This window comes from Phlebotomus papatasi, chromosome 2, assembly GCF_024763615.1.
Source record: "Phlebotomus papatasi isolate M1 chromosome 2, Ppap_2.1, whole genome shotgun sequence".
Lineage (NCBI taxonomy): Eukaryota > Metazoa > Arthropoda > Insecta > Diptera > Psychodidae > Phlebotomus > Phlebotomus papatasi.
Genome location: NC_077223.1, coordinates 53,370,441 through 53,391,264, shown reverse-complemented (window position 1 = coordinate 53,391,264; position 20,824 = coordinate 53,370,441). Strand labels below are relative to the sequence as shown.

The 20,824-nt window shown below is 32.7% G+C and overlaps 1 protein-coding gene across 3 annotated transcripts in view; it reads right to left on the bottom strand.

Annotated features, from left to right (window-relative positions):
• Positions 1-20,734, bottom strand: part of LOC129801655 (uncharacterized) — a 71,143-nt gene extending 50,409 nt beyond the window's left edge. The window contains exons 1-3 of one of the 3 annotated variants that reach the window (XM_055846910.1): positions 20,590-20,734; positions 15,204-15,759; positions 13,405-13,657 (exon numbers count right to left, since the gene is read on the bottom strand). In XM_055846910.1, the coding sequence (XP_055702885.1) occupies positions 13,405-13,657; positions 15,204-15,529 (579 nt within the window). In that variant the 5' untranslated portion in view covers positions 15,530-15,759; positions 20,590-20,734. Of the gene's footprint in view, positions 1-13,404; positions 13,658-15,203; positions 15,760-20,249; positions 20,399-20,589 lie in introns of those variants that run through there. The other 2 variants (XM_055846911.1, XM_055846909.1) reach the window with 2 other exon arrangements.
• Between the last annotated feature and the right edge of the window lie 90 nt (positions 20,735-20,824).

Here is a 20,824-nt window from a genome sequence, read left to right as displayed (position 1 = left end):
TCCGTAAGACTTTCATAAATTCTAGCACTTATTGATAGTGTTCGCCAATCCGGTCTACCATGTCAAAGTATATAGGAATATGTTATGTACCAAGTAAGGTACAATGATCCTCAAAAGGATACTTGTAGTTTCAGTAACAGTCAATGAAATGCAAATATAGGTATTTTGTCAAAAACCGACTCCGCGAAAAAGTTATCTGAAGGTGCAATTCCAAAATCGATTTCAGAGTAGCAAATTGCCCAAATCCAATCTAAATTTATCTGGCTAGAATAATCCACTTCGATTTTGTTGATTATTTTTATTAAAATATTTTTTTTCCCTATTATCTTCATAAGACCGAATGATTTATGTTAAAAAATTGTATATAATGGTCTTTCTAAAGCTTTATTATAGAAGTATTTGGTTAAAAATTATCCAATTTCGTGGGAACTTAAGATAAAATGACCGAGATCTACAAGGTGGTATGGTCGCCATCTTGATTTGACGTTTCTGTCCGCCATTTTGAATAACTGTCAAAACAAAAGTCTCATCTGATTGAGCTGAAATTTTAGTATGTTGTAGCTGATGCCAAGGCCTTTTCAGAACAAATATAAAATCCGACCTAGGTCAAGTGGTTGTCTGGATATAGGAGCTCAAAGTTCAAAATTTTGACATTTTCATGAATACAGAACTACAGGGAGCTTCTTTTATTAAAACCATCACAAAAAAGACAGCGCTATCGTTAGGCGATGAGATCTAACAAACAAACAAAAAGAAAAGTAATGTTTTTGTTTATAACAGCGCATTATTTGAGAATCTTAAAAACTGTTTTCGCAAAGATGAAAAATAAAAAAATATATTAAATGCACTTTTCGTTTATTTTTTTTAAATTATGTTGGAGTAAATAAATATATAAAATTAAAGACTCAACTATTTTTAATGGTTACTGATGCATTTCGTTTAGGTTTCAAATATTGAAGATTAAAAAATAAAGACCGCCAAAATATGAGTTTTACAAAATTTTAAACTTTGAGCCTCTGTATCAAGGTAAATACCTGACGTAGACTGGAACATAGATACGTTTTAGAAAGGTCTTGACATCAGCTAGAACATACTAAAATTTCAACCAAATCGGACCAGTTTTAGGGTTTGACAGTTATTCAAAATGGCGGACAGAAACGTCAAATCAAGATGGCGACCACGTCAACTTGTAGATCTCGTGCATCTTACCCTTAGATGTGAAGATCTTCATTGTCGTTTATTATCAGAAATTGTTGATTTTTTAAAATTTATTAAAAAGTACAAAGTCACCCGCACCTTATCCCAAGTGCAAGCCTTTTTTCTTGATATTTTTAACATAGTAAAATTTTATAAAATTAATGTTAGTGACACAAAATCCATTCATTAACAACTGAATACAAATAATTTTATCCATTCACCTCCCTCCCTTCACTTTAACTGTCCTTTTTTAGAGGGTAAAGTTGAAAAATAGCGAAAAAACGTGCAAAGTCACCCGCAACGACGGTAATGATCAAAATTAATTTTAGGTAAATATTAATAATATCGATTCATCATTATAATTGATATTGGTTCAGGGATCAGCAATTTCAAGGCATTTCTAATACCTAACCTAATACCAATTTTTCTCAAATATACGAAGAAATAAACTCCCTATGTCTAGCTAGACGCTAGACTTTTTAAATCTTTACTCGTACATTTTCTCAAATTACTAACAAGTTTTCGATATAAAGTAAAGAAAATAATGTTTAAAAACTTTTTTCTCTCGAAATTATTCTAGAATTAAAAGTTAAAGATATTTCAATCGTTAACCGTGTTAAATGGTGTAAATTTCGATTGGAGTTGGTTGAGCAAAAGGACTACAGTAGCTGATATTATGAACTAATAATATAAATTAAGCAAGTTTATATGGAGCCACAACAAGGACGACACACTTCAAGCAATGATGGAAAATGTGAAAGAAAAACGGCAGATTTTAATGTAATTCCCTCAATCTGCTGCTTTGACACAATGTGAATTGATTAGGAGGATGATAATTGACTTTCTTCAATTGGATCGTCTCTTTAGTGTCAATTTCCCCATTTTCCGTCGACGCAACAAGATCCTCCAATTTCTCCAACACCAAACATCGAAGAAGAGAGTAAATGTTATATCCGGAAGTTTTAATCTCCTTGTTTAACATCACACTTTCCAAAGAAAGTAAGAATGTCTCGAAGAAGAGAAGACGAAAGATATAGAATGCAGACTTCTTGATAAGTGGGTATATAATGAAAAATTCTACAAATTGTGTTATAAATGGCTTACACTTTTATTCACTCTCTGTGGCACATTTCTTAAAACAATTTCCTTCTTAAACTCCTCCTACTAAACATCATGCAAAAAAATTGCTTAGCAATTGAGAGAAATGGATGATTGACAATGTATCATTTATCAAAGAATTATTTCATTTGCAGAAGTATGAAAAACGATTTCTAATTTAAATAAATTCCCTTTCCTAACTGAATTTATTATATACCGTCATCCCCTCTCATCCTTAAGAAGACATTCCTTTTGCTGACAAAGTGGAAAATTTTTGCTCACCTTGCAAAAGATATGCTTTATTAAATGAAACGCCCAATTAATTTGCGACAATTAATTTGATCAGCATCATATTTGAAGCAATTTCTGGGGAGAATGTGTATACGATATTCACTTGAGATGCTTGAATTTGCTTATTAATTTTCGAGGTTGTCGAGACATTTTATGCAAATTGCTCACTTGAAAAAAAAAACCCTAAACTAAATTGAATTTGAGGGTGAAATATTTGTCAAGCGAAATTAGGATCTTGTTAAATTTCTGCAAAGGTATTAAGAGTTCAAAACGTGTGGGTCAAAAATTCAATTCAAGTTCAGTGTGCTGACAAATCTCCTTAATTTAATATCAATTGCAAATATAAACCTCCTTCTAATACTATTCATAACTATTTTTATGGTAATTATTTGCGTGTTATGAAGTGCTTAAAAACTTTTTTTTATGTATATGAACTCATTTAAGATGTTAAACGACGACGTCACGGATATGCGATTTCATACCTAATTAAATTTTGTTTTTCTTTTCTGTTTATTAAAAAAAAGTTTTATTAAGCAGTGCCACTGGGCTACATATGAGAGTAACTCGAATGTAAACTTTACAAAATAAAAAAAAAACTTATAAATAGTTATTATCCTGGAAGTTGTGGTAAAAAAAAACCTTTAACGTAAAGGTTCAATTTTAATTTAAATATACAAAATCAATAAGTATAGTAGAATATCTGAAATGTGAGCTTCATTTAAAGAGCTCATAAAAAAGCTCAATCATTGTCATTTGAAATTGAAATTGAAATTGATGTATGTCTCATGAAAGATGACAGTATTTAAAGAAATAAATTTCTCATCTCAAAAGTTCCCTTTTTTTTGCATATGAACACCCACAATAATCCTCAATGGGATTTTCTTTTTGTTGGTATTACGTCCTCTCGAAATCGATTAATACATCTCAAAATGTAAATATTCGTTGCGGAAGGATATTCCCAAGGATACGTGTAATCCTTTATTTATTCAGCTTTTCATATCCGCTTTTGCATTTCAAGAAGTGAATTGAGGGTGAAAATTCCTCCTGAGATTTTCCACAGATAGACAAAAACACAGGAAATTCATCAGAAATGGATAGGGCTGTCTTCAGAGGATGTATTACATACATATCAAGTGAATGATGCTTATACAGTAAATTTATTTAAAGAGCTTTTTGGTGTATTAAATTCTTTTTTTTTTTAAAGTCATATGGCGAGTTTGGGAATAAAAGGTGGATTTTCTTAGAAAGTCACTTTACTTTTTGAGAAAACATTTCTTGAAATTCAATTTCCACGTGAGAGTTGTCATAAAAAGGCAAATTTCCGGACTCCATTTCAATAGATCATAAAAACAATCCAGCTAAGTAAGTAACTCAACAACTCCTCAACCCCATATTGCCCTACCAGGAGCTTCAAGAAGGAAATAAGATAAGACGAAAAATTTTCACAGAAAAAAAATCCCTCTTGTGCCTTTGAGTGTCCCCCAGAGGCTCATCAACTGTATTCGAATTGGCAGGTGAATCGGAAGACATTGTGACTCCCTTGAGAGTCATCGAGAGTCTGCCTTTTTTCTGCCCTCTAGTCACTTCTATGTCCTTTCATTTTTACTTCCTCTGAAATTCTTTCTTTTTTCCTGACGTTCTTTTGAAAAAGTGTGAGGTATATTTGTTTCTGATTCTTGTTCTTTCAGAAAGTTACCAGTAGTGGCAAACACAAGGAAGAAAAATTTCCTTCCTTATTGACACGTCAGTAAAGGCTAATTAATCAAAATTCTTGGACAGCAGTAAATATATGTGTATAGAAATTTAGTGGTGAGCAAGTTTAACATCAAATAATTTGATGTGTACACACAAAGATTGAGTTGAAGTGCTTGCAGATAGAAGATGAGTTGATTGAAGTCAATAATAAGCAACTCTGCTTAAAAATTAGAATTGCATTATTCTCTTTCCTAAATTTACAAAGTCATTAATCTAATTAATCTCTAAATTAGTTATCAACTTTTTTGCTTTTATTTTTACTATTTATTATAAATAAATCAATTCATATAGAATTTATCCAAGTTTTTAATCTATGAAGAAAGCTACATTAACTCTCCGTGTAACAACGTAATCTGCTGGATTTGTGACAGTAAAGGTCAAAGTCAAGATCAAGAATAAAGTTTAACCCTTTAACGACGAGACACTTTTTACGGACTGAAAATCAACAATAGAAATTAAACTGAGAAACATAATTATAAGTCTTACATCTAACCTTGGAAAGTCCAACAGTCTGATTCGATGTGTTTTGTGCTTCTATGAACGATATGGACAAAAATAGCTCAAAAATTTAAGTAATTTTTCTGACAATACCAATGAATACTATTTTTCGCTTTTATGAAAAATATTACGTATGAGTATTGTAGTATTTTGCCAAAAGAGTTTTGCTTAAAAAAATGGAAGTAATAAAAAATAAATAAAATCAATTATGAATTTGAGAATTTAAAAATTAGTTATTTTTGAGCTTAAATATTTACTACATAACAAATAGCTAGAGACTTGTAAAAAAATATTCTAGATTCCTTTAACCTTCTACTTTACAATTATGTACAGATATAAGAAAAAAATAACTTTAGGTAGTCAGGAAAAATTATTTTCTTTATGGGACACCGGTGTTCCAATCGTCCTTAAAGGGTTAAATACTATAAGTTTCTATTTCTTAGTCGATTTGGTCGAGATTCATTAAGTCTAGAAATTTTCAACACGACTGCAATAGTTCCAATCGATGAAAAGTTGCTTTTGAATTTATATTGTAAATTGAATTTTAAAATTTTCGACTGTAGTATGACTTTATAACGACTAAAATTTGATAATAAACCTAATCTCACAAATGTCAAAAATAAACCAACCAAACCAAATGGTTCGAATTCTAAATTTTATACCTTCCCCGTCCTAGCTTCGATTTTGGATTAACCCTCTATCAGGTAAGACCGTCTCAAGACGGTCTTCACAAAAATCACATTTACAGCGACAATAAAGGTTTTATTTATTTAAAAGTGAAATAATGTCCTCGGCAATAGTCTTACTAACATCTTTTGAAAGTTTGAACTCATTTTAAGTGTTCGTTTAGTTGCTATCCCCAGTTTTGTGTGACAGGTAAGAGAAAAAGCAACAAAAAATATTTGTGCAAAAAAACTCATTTCCAATTTCAAGAAAAATACCGATTTAAAGTTATCTGACTAAAATAAGTTTTGAAGTCGGCGGCAGACGCAAAAAATGGAGATTGGCAATAAATTATTATTATTATTATTATTATAAATTTATTTTTTACTGAAAGATATGTCCTTCAACTTTGTATATTTTATTTAAAAAAAAATGAAAAAAGTAAAAATGTAAATTTTAGAGGTAAAACGAGTTTCAAAAATTTTTTATATTTTGTCATCTAGCACCTAAACTAAAAGAGATAATGATAAATGGATGCTTTTTTCGACTTTATTGGATCATAATTATCCTAGAAAACATTTTCTTACGACTTTTTTATCGTGTATTAAAGAAAACACTGTTAGAGGGTTAAATTTTGATTTAAATTTGAAAACGCAAATCTGGATTAAACTTATATTGAAATGATTGAAATTTTTGTGATGCTTTTTATATTTATATTTGTTTAAAAGAAGAAGAAGAGCACGAAAGAATTGGGTATGCAAAACGTCTGAGAAAGAAAAGGATGTGAAATTCGATTTCATGAAATTTTCCTTATCTACAATGTATTGTATGCCAAAGATATTAGAACCTCAAGTTTAGTTTGACAAAAGTATCCATAACATTTAAAAAATCGATATCGAGATATTGATTTTTCTTACCACCTTTCAAAATCTTAGTTTTACAATTTATTCACTGTATTATTATTATTTATTATGTTTTATCACAGTGAAAAATGTCTTTTTCTCGACATTCAGTTGCTTGCTTGCACCGGGCGGGGCTCGAACTCACAGCTGTGAGAATCGAGTCAGAGATCTCACCGCCCCAGAGCAAGCCAACGTTCTTGCTTATTGCGTCAGTGAGATCCCCATTTTCTAGACATGACCCTTTCTGATACTCGTTTCGGTCGATGGTACGTGGTTTGGCTAAACAGCACTTTTCCAATTTCAAAGAAGTCGAAAATTAGGTGTAGGGGAGACCGGGGAGGTTTGGGACAGGGGTAGTGTGGGACAAGGCGATTTTTTCTATTAATTTTTGAAATAAATTGGATTTAAGCATTACTGTATCGTAGGCAATATTAAGATGTATCTTGACTAAAAGAATGGATATCCTCAGTTTTATTGTTTTAATTCTATGAACATTTTTTTTTAAATTGATAAAAATTGTATATTTTGATGTCTCAGTTTTCCTCTTTGTATTTTATATCAGCGGTATATAATCAAAACTTTTTTATCTCGTTAGGTAGCAGTGCAATCTGGGAACATGTTTTTATAAAAGTTTCAGAGATTATAAGCTCTTGTTTTTTACATAAAGGTTTTAAATACCAAAACTACATGTGGGGATGTTTGGGACACCTGAAAGGGGATGAATGGGACGTTGATTTTCGACAAGATTGTAGGTGGCATGCAATTGTTTATTGTCAAAATGAAGAGTAATGCCCAGTTTCTACTGGAAATCTCCCTCTTGTGCAAAGTTTATCAGTGCAGCAGATTTCTCTAACTACAGGACAATTAAACCATCATTGTCTTGGGAATCAATAATTCCTTCTTAAAGGATGTTTGATCTTTTGTCCAATCTAGTTAAAAACTATTTTTTTCGAAAATTTCTCGAACAAGTTCTCCAGAAAAGGCAAGGCGAGAGCTAATTCAGAGAAATAATGAGAAAACAGGTACAATGCAGTTGTTGTAAAATCAGACAGGAATCCATCAATGAGTTCAAAACTAAGAGTTGCAAGAAAATCTACTCGCCTGAGTAATTTGATAATCATGATTGCAATATTTAGAATAAAAAAAAGAAAAAAAGTAGATGGAAAATAAGAAGAAAATACTTTAAATAATTGATTGACAATAAATGACTCTACTGTACAAATAAAATTGATATTAATTTCTAAGTGTAAATAAAAGATGAAACATTTTTATTTCTATCAGAAATATTTTTAATCTAGTACTTAAAATTAATTAACGTGCTCCAATAATGCAAATTATGCAAGAAAAACACGTCCCAAACATCCCCTTTTGTGTCCCATACTGCCCCACATCGGGGAGGTTTGGGACAAAGCGTGAAGTTAAATGTTTTATCTTCTCCAAGAAAACTCAGTTGTTTTCTAAGTTCTATCGAGTACTTTTTATAAAGTCAATATCTATAAGTATCCTATAGACCGCATAAAATTGTAATACACTATCGTGGTTTTTTGGAATATAATAATAATAATAATAATAATAATGTTTTATTCAAACTCTACATATCCCACCCTCCCATGCGTCTGCCGCCGTCTTAGCGTTGATGACCAGCCTCCGAAGCCAAACGGCAGAAATGCTTCTTCATTGGCTGTGTAATCTTTCAAATATTTGATGTTACAAAATTCATTTTAAATATTACAATGGCAGAAACCTAGCGCAAAGGCACAAGGATGTAGAGTGCGTTTTTTTTTTTTGTAGAGTTAGCGCATAGCCAAAAGCTGTTCGCGCTCTCTAAATGGAGATGTGATCTCCGAGAAGTTAAAAATAAAAAAAAAAAAATTAGAGATAGATAATTAAACAAAATAAAATGCAAAGAAAAATTTAAAAAAAAAAAAGCAAGGCTAAACCATATCTCTTTTATTATTAATTGGCGTCATTGAAATTGAAATCCGAACGGACCCCCGCCAGACGGAGCCCCAAACAAGTAACGGCAGGCGACTTCAAACCAGACAAAGAACGACGCCCCCCCGGACATCCCCCCACCCTCACAGACCACGCCCCGGCACCCGAGCGTCCCTCCCCCAGAGAGTCGCGGGTCCGCTCATCACATTAGGAGGAAAAAGAGAAAACCAGTTAAGCTGGAAAAAAGAAACCTCAAAAAACAGAACCGCGCAAACCCAGGGAGAACGGTCAGACTCCTGGGGCGCCCGGCACCGCTCAACCCTTCAGGCGGCCCCGCAAGGATAAAGGGCGGAAAGACACACGGGCGACGCCGAGCCATATCAAGTCAAAGCCCCCAAACCGCCGACAGGAGCTGTCCGTATAAACGGGAGACCATTCGGAAAAGAAATCAGCCAAACAAGCCTCATTAAGCTTCTGATATGTCAAAAAAAAGAAGGAAACACTCCATTAGTAAAAAAAAAAAGAAACAAATAGATTAATAAAAAATAGCAATAATAATAATAATCTAAACATTACAAAAGAAAAGAAAAAAATAGAAAAAGGTTATTTGGAAAAGTGAACCTCTTAGACACTCAAATGGTACAGAGAACAGACATAAAGAAGAACAAGAAACATCGCCTCAACAAGCGTATACATGGCCATCGAATCTTGAGCATAGCACCCCCAGTAGTTTATGTCTATCAAAATCTCGTACACGAGATTTGATTGCACCCATAGACAGAGGTATACCTTCTCTATATAAATTATTTATAGTTATGGGAGACTTAAAATTTAGGGACCTCTTGAACCACTCATATCTAGGTCTAGGAATAGTGTCTCAAAGTCAAAACATGAAAGTGTCCCAAACCTCCCCGGTCTCCCCTATGGATAATTTCGATCAAAGAATGTCTCATGATAAGTTCAAGGTATCCATTTATTGCCAAAGATATGGCAAAAAAGTGTAGCTAGCGAGAACCGGTATTTTGAATAAATTATTTTAGGATTTTCTTCTGAAATTTTTCAAGTAAATTGTTCACAAAACGGCGCATTTCAAGTTGAGGCGACCTAGTATTATGTAAAATTATAACTTTAAGAATTTTCAGTTATTTTCTTGAACTTTTTATCCAAAAATTTTCATATTTTTTTTTAAACTTGTGTAATCATGCGTTGAATAAAAAGAAATTGTATAATGATAATCAACATTGTAATATTTTGCCAGATTTAGTCACATTAAAAAAAAATAACTAAAAACGTGTAATCTGTCAAATGCTTTTTAATATTTTTGTGTAGAGTTGAACGAGAAAAGTGTGTCTTTTATTCAAATGTGTGCTTTGTCTACGAAAATTTAACGTTTTGTAAAATGTTACTATATTATTAGGCAGGTAAAATGAAAAGTTGCATATTTTCTCTTTACCAAAACTTGAAAAAAAAATTACTGCTTTAAAGTTTTAAATTGAGTTCTGTAGATTTTTTGCTGACCAATTAATTTTTTTTTACTGCGCATTTGTACTGTGTCTTTTTGAAGGAGTCGTAATGCTTTAACTACATACATCCTTGTTAAAATCCACCGTCCATACACTTTCCAACTCTAGCAGCATTGTACATGCTATTTTACCTCCAAAACACACTCTCGGTATTTCATGAGTACAAACATTGAGTAAATCCATTGGCCACTAGCTTGTGGCAGACTCCAGGCAATAAACTAACCATAAATAGTGGAGTGAAGTAGTGTTTCAGGCCAAATATCAACAGCCACTCTAGCAAAAAGGACCGCCTACACCTCGGCAAGTGGATATTCCAAAGTTTCTCTTTCCGCTCCACAAATCTATTGAAATTTCGGGTGCTTACGATGACGCTTTGGTTCTATTGGAGAATGAATATGCACCCTGAATGGTGTTATTTAGCACGAATATTCACTGGGTCACATACGGTCTCCCAATCAAATTATAACTAGAACATATATCTTTAATCTTTCTGTTCTACTCTCTCGTACATTTCCATCTGCATTCCTAAAGGATATTTTGCAGATATATGTGTACATATAATTGCAAGAATTGCAGGTGAATTAATTACTGGAAAACTGGTGAGTTTTGTGGTGGGATTTGGTGACCAGGAAACAATCGAAAGCTAAAGTGAATTGGTCCCACAAAGTGTTTTAGTGCGATTAGGAGAAACGCCATTTCTCCCCATGGAATAAATACACAAATATCCAAATGGTCTTTAGTAAACGTTTGAATTGGTCAATGTACTCAGAGAATGGTGTAATTAAACTCATAGCTGCGGTTCAGCAGGAAAATTTATGCTGATTTAAGCATTTTCTGTGGATTTTGCTTTAAGTTTAGTTAGAAATATAATGTAATGAAATATTTTAGCGTAGAGAAAAAAATGTTTCATTTGAATGAATAAAACAGCAAAATTTGTTATAACTCAAACTATAATAAAAAAATTCCAACAACCTAATGCACATAGCAGTTTTGAAAGTCTATAATGTTTTAAGAAAAAGTATATAGTAGTTTAAATAAAAGTCTCTGAGGTTCTTGTTATAACTATTATTTTTGACTTTATGAGTAGAACTATAATCTGTTATACCCCCATTTTCCTGCTTTTTCTTCATAAAATGTTTTATGAATATTTTAATTTACTTTTAAATTTCTACTTTTTTTTTTAAATGGATGAAAAATATAATAAGTAGAGAAAGCTGTAGCAATTTGTAGCTATTTTTGGGATCCATTTTCCAAACACGTTTATGAATCATATTCAATATAACTAATGCTAGCTATCCTTTTAGTCGTGGGCTATTTAAAAATATAGCACTATTTTCTATATTTTCCGTATTTATGATTTTCGAAATTTTGTATTATCGAAAGTCTCGCATGCCTAATTACATCACCTTGGGACAAATAAACGTGAAAGGGGAGTTTCTTTGATCATTGAATAGAACATTCTCAGTAAGAATCTACTAAAATTTCTTTGAAGTCGAAAATATCAAATTTCGCATCAATAGAGAATAAAAGAAAGTTGATTTTTAAAATTAGGTCCCTTAACGGTGGTCGCACGGCGATACTATCATATTCTGAAGAGTTTTAGAATTTCACAAAACTTTGCATTTATAAATCTTAATCTTGATCTTTATAATTAGAATAAAAGATTATATTATATTAATTATAAGCATGATCAGAAAATTGAAATTTCGAATTTTTCGAAGTCAAAGTTCAATTCTGGAATGATTATCTTTTAACTGCTTTAATCAAATTTTCTTTTCTTTTTTTTAAGTCGCATAACTCAGAAGTACAGCATTTATTAGTAAATATTGTTTTCTGGAATTGTTTCCTAATGATCTATGATTTCGTTTAAATCGATAATGCGCCGGTATACAGTCGAGAAAGACCCAACGAGATAATTTACGTAGAGCACTATTGAGTAGTTCAAGCATTTCGTAAAGCTGGGATACTTTGCCATCTCTATTTTGTTTTAGAATAAAATCGTCTTATTCCCAATGAAAAAACTAAATTTGCGTTTATTGCAAAAAGTAACCATTTAAAAAAAATACTTCTTGGCTTAATTTCAATATTTTGCATTAACCCATTCAGTCAAAGTACCAGAAATACTTGAGATAAAATGTTCATATTTTGGGATTAGTTTCCTACAGATTAATAGATGAATTTTTTGAAAAGAAAAAAATTTTATCTCATATGGGGGCGAGGGGAGCCTCTGTCAAACACACATCTTTACGGTCACTGAATTTAAATTCTGTGCATTAATTCATTACAAACTCTATTGCTTTAGATAGAGTAACTATCCAAGAACACCAATTGGCAATTAGAATTCAAATCAGGAAAGAGGAAAAGAGGCCAATTTTAACAAATTCGACGAGATGTCGTATTTTCCGTCTGCCATTTTGAGCAAAAATTTTGCATGACCTTCCGCGAAGCAAGAAAATAATAACAAAATGTATTTTCATCTCTGTCGGACTATTTTTGTTAAGTAACTGAATAACTAACGTTACTCAAAATCCATTCCCGACAGCAATTCAGATAAAAATTGCCCAGAAATAAATCATCAAAAATCACTCAATTTGTGTATGATGTATAATACAATGGTAAGGAATGGCTTAAGAACTTCTTCGCAAATATTTCATTATAGTTTCATTTCTCCCCACTTGATCACAACCAAAACTTCAAATCAGTGTTTTGAAATCAACAATCGATAAATTGTGGACTATTATAGAGCGATGGCCTATAGCGGGGCTCTACTGTACTAATTATTCGAAAAGCTTAAAATTAAAAAAAAAACACTATTTCACTTTAGTTAAAAGTCTACTCACATTCCACAACAATCCATTGAGAAAATGTTGCATGGAATATGCACTTCAGTAAGTGCCCTATTTTCTCCCAAGAGCTTTTTAATGCAAAATCCTCCAGTTATGGCCTCAATTTTCATGCTGTGATATCTTTAGGGACAAAAGACAATGGATATCACATGGATGCGGTGGGTGGATAGGGAAAGAAGTGTGTTTCGTCTCACTAACCAATTTCTTCGATGGCATAAAAAGTGAGTACAAGAATTTTGTGTTTGATGGTGCATTGAAAAGCTTTGGTTCACTCGAATGAAGCTTTTAACTTTTTTTTTAATCATATTATAGAGCAAAATGGAAGCTTTTTTGTCATCTCTATTCTTTCACACTCCAGCGAAAAAGTCAAGGCATGAAGTAAAAACTTTGAGTTCACAATGATGAAAAAATGTGCAGAAAAGGCGGAAATGCAGTAGGGACAAGGTGATGGAAAAGTTAACTGCAGAAAATGTTCTTGCACTGCGACACTGCTCACTTAGTGTCGTGTTTTCTGCAATTTATAGTATATTACTGTTTAAACTTTTTAACTCGATTCTTCTCGCCTCAATTCTCATTGTTACCACCACCACCACCGCCCAAAACTTTTCTCCCGCGTGAGTTTACACCGCCAAAACTTAAATTGTATTAATTGCAGCATTTGGATTTATAACATTAGCTATATAGGAATACACTTACCGGAATACGAGAATAGCTTGTCAACCAGACCCAAGAGTCACCACCTGGAGCCGCCCCCTTTAATCCTGTTTTCTTCATAACTTCCACATCTTTTTTCTCCAGCTCGTGCTTGAGCTTGGGATTGAAGAATTCCACCTCTGGACCAGATGGCTCACCTGGATTGCCAAATACCACATTTTCGGCCATCAGATTCGTACTTCGACGCTCTCTAGCTAATTTCCTCTCATTCTTCACTCTTGTTTCATCTTGCAGACTGAGAAAGATATGCAAGATAATTAAGACAACTTTATTAACTTACTCATGAAGAACACTCCTGTACTGGATTGTAATTAGTAGGAAATTTTATTAAAATATAAGTCTTTAATATTTTACTGAAGATGACATCATTGAATTGTCAGTTGTAAAAGTGCAAATTAAACTTTTGAATAAATTTAAGTCAATTACAATCGTCATCATCATTATCGTTTTCAACCGCTTTACCCTATTAGGGCCGCGTGCCCATAACATCAAGATTACAGCTCACGCACGCCTGTCGATCCTCCGCCACTTCAGGAAGATGTTCGCGGTCAATCTCAAAAGGCGCTCCAAGGCAAGATTCTGAATTTGTTTCAGCCACCTTGTCCTAGGTCTGTCCCAAAGTCAACCAAATCTTTCTCAAATGTTTTTACAATCATTTGAGAAATAATATTAGCTTAAATACATCGAATGAATAACTTTAAAAATATCCCTTTAACTTTAAAAATAAGAGGTATTTGTTAATGGTTTGCGGAATCTTGGTTTTTCCCATTTTGTTTTTTACACTTATGTTTTTCCCAGTTTGTCTTTGGAAGCTTTATCTTCGGTAATTCTTTGAATTCTTTGAGTGTGATACTTTGATAAATTTTAAGCACTAGAACTTTTTCTTTGAGTTTTATATTAGAGAACGAGTTTTGCGATTTTCAGTAAGATCGTTTAATCCTTTAACTCTTTCGCGTCTTTAGGGTAATGTCATGACTCGGGGAAAAAAGTTTTTTTTGGGTATTTACATTAATTGAAATCTATCTGTTCGTGCACGACATCATAATAGAAGGATGTAAGATTCTTGGCTCATTTTCTCAAGACTCCACTTAGATTTCAATTAATGTAAATAGCCAAAAAGAAACTTTTTTCCCCGGGTCATATATGACCCTAAAGACGCGAAAGAGTTAAGGACGACTGGATCACCCGTAACCCATACAGAAAATAATTTATCCTGACTACCTAAAGTAATTTCTTTCTAATATTTGTACATAATCGTAAAGTAGAAGATTGTGAGGAACTAGAATATTTTTGCCAATGTCCAACTATTTGCCATATTAGTAAATATTTAAGCTCAAGCTAAAGCTCAAAAAACCTATTTAAGCTCATCGCATTGATGAATGATTTTTATTATTTATTTTTTATATATCCAATTTTTTTAAGCAAAACCCTTTTGAGGATAGGAAGTGTAAAACCCATATATAATATTTTTCATTAGCACGAAAATTACTATTCATTGGTATTATCAGAAAATTTATTTAAATTTTTGGAGTCTTTTTGTTTCTATCGTACTACATAAAGGCGGAGAATACACCGAACCGGACTCTGTTGGATTTTTCAAGTTTAGATGTAAAACGTTTCACAAGTTTAAAGGATTAAAAATATACCCAATGTCTTTAAGAATATTTTGTTATTTCTGCTGCTCGAAAGAGAGATCTTAATTTAACTAACAATAATATTATAGATTTTCGCTTTCATTTATCTGTGTTAATATATGGGAACAATTCAGAAAAGAAACTCACCTTTCTTGTTGATTCAGCTCATTCCAGAATCTCTGTTCCTGAAATTCTCTTCTGAAAATCTCTCTAGCAATCTCTTGGATATCAGCTACAGCCTCATCACTCCTGAGGTTCTCCCGGAAAACCGAAATATTCGCCAGTTGATTAACGTGAATGTACAGGAAAAATGTGAAGATCGAGAATAGGAGAAACACGATAATCACCAGTAACAAATACACACTGACCAGACCACTGTCTGCTTTTCCTCCCTCACTATTTCGGCCATGTTTTTCACCAAAAGTTTGCTTCCGCACACCGGAATCGTGTCCCAAGACACCGAGAGACGGCATTATTACCACGGAACATTCACTTTTGAGATGATAAGTGGATAATTTCGGGAAATTTTACCTGATGGCAAGTCTTTCGTATGCAATTCATATAACAGAAGTTTTTAGGAGAATTATTAAATTTTTTTTTCTTCTATTTAACTTTTAAAAATCGCATTTTATATGTTCACTTTGCACTTGATTTTCACTGTTTTATGGGACTTCTATGATTTTTTCTGTATTTTTCAAAAACCCTGTAGGATTTTAGCAAGAATAACATATAAAAAATTTAAAGTAATTTTATATTTGAATTTTCAAGAAATGCATTTAGTAGAATTAGAATAAATGGTTAAAGAAAAGTTCAGTGAGTCAGTGATTAGATTTCTCATCTCAAGCTCTGATAAAAAATCTTTTGCCCGTTAAAAAGTTATCTAGAAATTTAAACCGGTTCAGGATCTTCCCAAAAAAAAACAAATAAATAAATTTACTACTTATTAATTCAATTACAGGGATAATGTGTTAATTTATCCATTTTTAATTGGTAAATCATTAAAAAATATACGAAAAAATGACCTTTTAAAAACAACCGATTTTCTGTCATTTGGTCCTTACAAAGTAGTATAAACCCCAAACCGTTAACATGCCCTTCATATTTTCCCACCATTTCCTTTGCCTTCCAAAACCATGTTTTTTGGGATTGTTCGAACACGGTCGCGTGATTTTTCATTCTTGGATATGTTTTATTCGGAGGCAGCCAAAATCCCGAAAACCAGAATCCCGAATGTTCAAAATCCTGAAAGGGATGAAATTATATGGAGTATAATGCATAGAATAATTTCTCAAGATACAGAAAATTTCCCGTTGCCTCCAGCAAACGCTGGTGCAACCGTACGAGTAGCTATGACACTTTCAAGAATTCGGGAATTTGGCTTTCGGGATTTGGCGTTCGGAATTTTGGCTTTCGGAATTTTGGCCGGGACCCCCGGGACCCGTTTTATTTTAGAGGTTACCTATAGGTAGACATTTCGTCCATATACAAGACTACCGTTGAATCATTCCTAATAACGCTTTATCAAGGTTAAAAAGTTTAAAAAGTTTAAAAGGTTCAAGAGGCCGTAATTTTTAAACAAATGAGGTCATGTATGGGCGCGTTGAAAAGGTTTTGGAATTTCTGACAAGTCTGAATCGGTTTCAATCGGTTATGAATCGGTAATGACACAGTTATGAACTAATAACTATTTTTTTTATCGAAAAATCAGTCTTATTACTCTTTTAGATGATTTTTAAGTGAATTAAAGAATCGGTTCAAAACGGTTGATAACCGATAATCGGTAAATAATACGAAAATATTTTTCAGATAGCATCAAAGTCACGAGTTCGAGCACCTTACTTAGCCAACGTTTATAACGTTTACCCGTATAAAATTAATAAAAAACGAAATGAAAAATACGTTTTAAAGTTTTTTCAAAATTACGAATTCGATGAGCTTTTTTTTTTAAATAAAATTTAGAAATAGAAAACGAACAAAATATCTTTGTTTTACTTTGGATATAAGAAATGAAAATCTATCAGGAAAAAATGTAAAATATGCTACGATAACTATAATACAGTTGTTCGTTCACTTTACTAGAAAACCCGATACTCTTACCGCCCTTACCGCATTTTGCAGAAACCCTTTACTTTATTCAACTCCCAAACGTTTTCCACTGCATAAATTTCCCAAATTCACACACAACACTTCTGAACAAGAGCCACATAAATTTTGAGCATGGGTAAATAAATCCGCGAAAAATGTGGCTAGAAAAGTGAATTAAATGCGATTTGGAAAAGTGTTAAATGTGGAGGAAAATTTATGCGATACTGCAAGAAATTCAGGAATAAAATTTGTGGGAAATTTTCATTGAGAGTACAAAAAAAAGTAATTGATATTCCACCAACGACGGATGACATTCAATTCTAGAGTTTTTCAAAGCAACATTTTTCTTTCAAACTCCTCCTTTTCAAATGAACTTGATGAGTTTTTCACTAGTATCGCTCTTGGCATGGAAAATTTAGTGTCAGGAAAAAAAAAGTGAAGCGCGACAGGGATTCGCACTCCCTTGTATCTAGGATTTACTACGAGCTTGTTTATCGTGTTCTGGCTCTTTTGTCGCGAGAGGATTTCCCAGGAAAAATGGGTTAAAAGAGTTAAAAGTTATTTCACTCGACAACGCGAAAATAATTGCATTCTCTTTAATCTTCGGGAAAGGAAATTCAACTTTGATGGCATTTTATTGAAAAATGCAATTTGAATTTAAAGGATATCACTTAACGTTTTTGTGTCGGCAGTCAACCACTTTGTATTATTAGATGTTTCTTTCCTTTTCTTAAAAGATTATTACAGCTTTTGCCCTTGTACACAAATATTACATCATATTTTGAGGAAACGGATGAGAGAGGCAACCAAATAAATAAATGGAAAGTAATGATTTATTATAAACTAAATAAGTATTAATGGTTAGGGGAAGTCTTTGAAGCTTCGCACACTACATATCATGACAATGTCATATGACAAATTTGAAAATTTTTATGTTAAAAATTCGGAAAAATTAATTGAAAATCAGATTCATATCAGTTACTAAGAGCTTCAGAGACCTCCTTGTAATGGTCATTCAAAGCTCACTGTTCTTTAATGTGGTCCTGTTCCCGAATTTATCACGAAAATTTGTCATATCATTACAGAATTCCCGTACTGACCCTACTGACCTATTTTTTAGATACACTAAGTCCTGGCATTATGCACTTCGGGATTATGCACCTGACGCAATTATGCACATATGCACATATACAATTATGCAAGTTTGCCTACCATTGGGAGTCAATTTCTGAAATCATTTTTAAAATACGCCTGAATGTATACCATGTTACGACACGGGAAATTTGAAAACACTGTTCGTCTTTTTCAGAATACAGTAGAGTCTCGCTATAGGCCATATTTGGTTCCAGATTTGACACTTGGGTCGCACTATAGTCCATGTTATTTTTTAAAATGATCAACGACTTTTAGTATTGAAATTGCTCGACGGCTTCCATTTTCTTTGCAATTGTGGTACTTGTCCTCGCTCTTTTCATTCTGGATCACAATTATCACAACTACTCAATAAAGTTTGCCAGAAATATTAAAATGATTATGAAAACATTGCACGTCGCGTACTAAAAAACATAACCTAACTCAAAATCAGTGCTTTTAAATCAACGGTCGATAAATTGTGGACTATAGAGCGATGGCTTATAGCGAGACTCTACTGTAAAACTTTAATTTGTTTTAATATTTTTTTGAAAATTTTAAATATTCTAACAATTTACACTGAGAGAAATATAGTGTGAAACTGAAAGTAATTATATTTAATTTAGACATGATTTTTGAAATATTTATATTCAAAAAATCAGAGTCATATGCGTAAAAAATCAGACATTTTTTCTCTCTGTGTATTGAAGAACTCTCTCCAAAAAGTACTGTTTGTTGATAAATTTCTTTTAAAAAGCTTAGTGTTTTTGCACTGACTACTTTTACTCCGCGCGAAATTCGTTCTATAGCCGATAGCTGATCTATTCAAGAGAAAGCCCCTGCGAATATGCAAATTTTCTCGATGCGTAATGCCATTTGAAAATGTGCATAATGCCGAGACTGAGTGTTAGATTCATTAAAGGAATATTGGGAAAAATATAGTTTTCGAAGCTGGAGTGTGTGCGAAGCCTGAAGCATTCCCCTAGTTGGATTCAAATTAGATCTGGAAGCTCAGGTAATAGATGCAGACAAAATATTTTCGAGCAATAAATAATTTGAAAAACGGCGAGAACTCTTGAACATAAAGTTCTTATTGAAATTTTCTTGGAAAAGTTAAAGTAAAAATAAATATACGTAAAATATTGAAAACGTTTTTTTACAAAATTAAATTTAAAACACTTTAATTTCTCAAGGAAAAACATTTCAACTATCAGGAAAAATTTAGAAATCGGAGCTCTTTAAAAAAAAAATCTGTAAATCTACGTTATCTATTTAATTAGATTGTTAATAAATGAGAAACCATTTTTTTGGTTTACCGGAATTCTTTTCATTCTTGTAGGTTTTAATATAAAATTTTGAAGGTTGAGATATCCAATTTGATATTTGTGAGCACGGAAGAACTACTACACTCAATGGACAGGATACCTGGATGTACAATAAAATATCTCAAATACCGTAAGTCGAACATACCATGTAAATTCTTGGTAATGCAATATACCTCTTTGTAAAAAAAAACCAGAGAATGCATTTTCCGGCAGTGTAATTAAATTTCGGCACAGCAGCGGATAGTTTCCAAAGAATTGAAGCCTCGGAAATTTTGGTCGAGTTTGAGGTAACAACGTGCATTGGAATTCAATTGTGTTGTCTGGCCCACAATCAATTCCAGAACAGAAAGTTTTGCAATAAATGGTGTGAGAGAAATAACCACGGAAAATCAGTCTCAAAAACTTCTTCCCTGAGACTTTCTTGATGATCCCAACAGGTGTACTTATTCCTCTTCTCAATAATTATCCCATTATGTACCTTTTACATCGCTTTTACTCCTACTCTATTCACATCCGCTCATCCCCTTAGTTCTGGGCAATAAAATTGAGAATGGGAAGAAAATGGGGCCAAATGAGAGAAAAATCATAAAATTGATGTTAGAGGTGTCACAGTAGAATAAAATTTTATAAAATAAAAAAATAATTTAGAAACCCTTTTCTCACTCACTATCCCTCTCTTTGGTAATCAACCAAAAATCTATGCCGGAACCGGATATCTTGGATTTTCCGCGCGCGCTTTTCCAAGAGAACTCTTTGAAGGTGGAAACTCAACTGACGACTGTTTCACAAAGTTCACGTTTTTGAATGAAATCTGACCGGCTGCTGCGATTGCGCCCTGGGAAATGTTAGAAGGAGTACGATGCCATCCGGAGGAAGGGAATAATGTGTTGTGGTTTTCTTCGTGAAAATATGCAACATCTGTCTAACACCCCATTCTCACTCCTCTAAATCTTAATAAGAACCTATGATTCTGCATTTTCAATAAATCTTACCTAATTTTTCAGCATTTTTTCCTTATCAATGATTACTGTACTAATTTCAATGATTTACAAAGAAAATGAATCACAATAATTTAATGGGAAAATTTCTAGAAAAAAAAACAAAGCAAATGAAAAAAGTATCAAACATTGAGGTTATGGTTATGGTATTCCCTCGCGCTTTTTTATTAGAAAGATACTATGCGCCATCTAGCAGAAAAAATTGAAAATTTGGATAACATTTCATCGA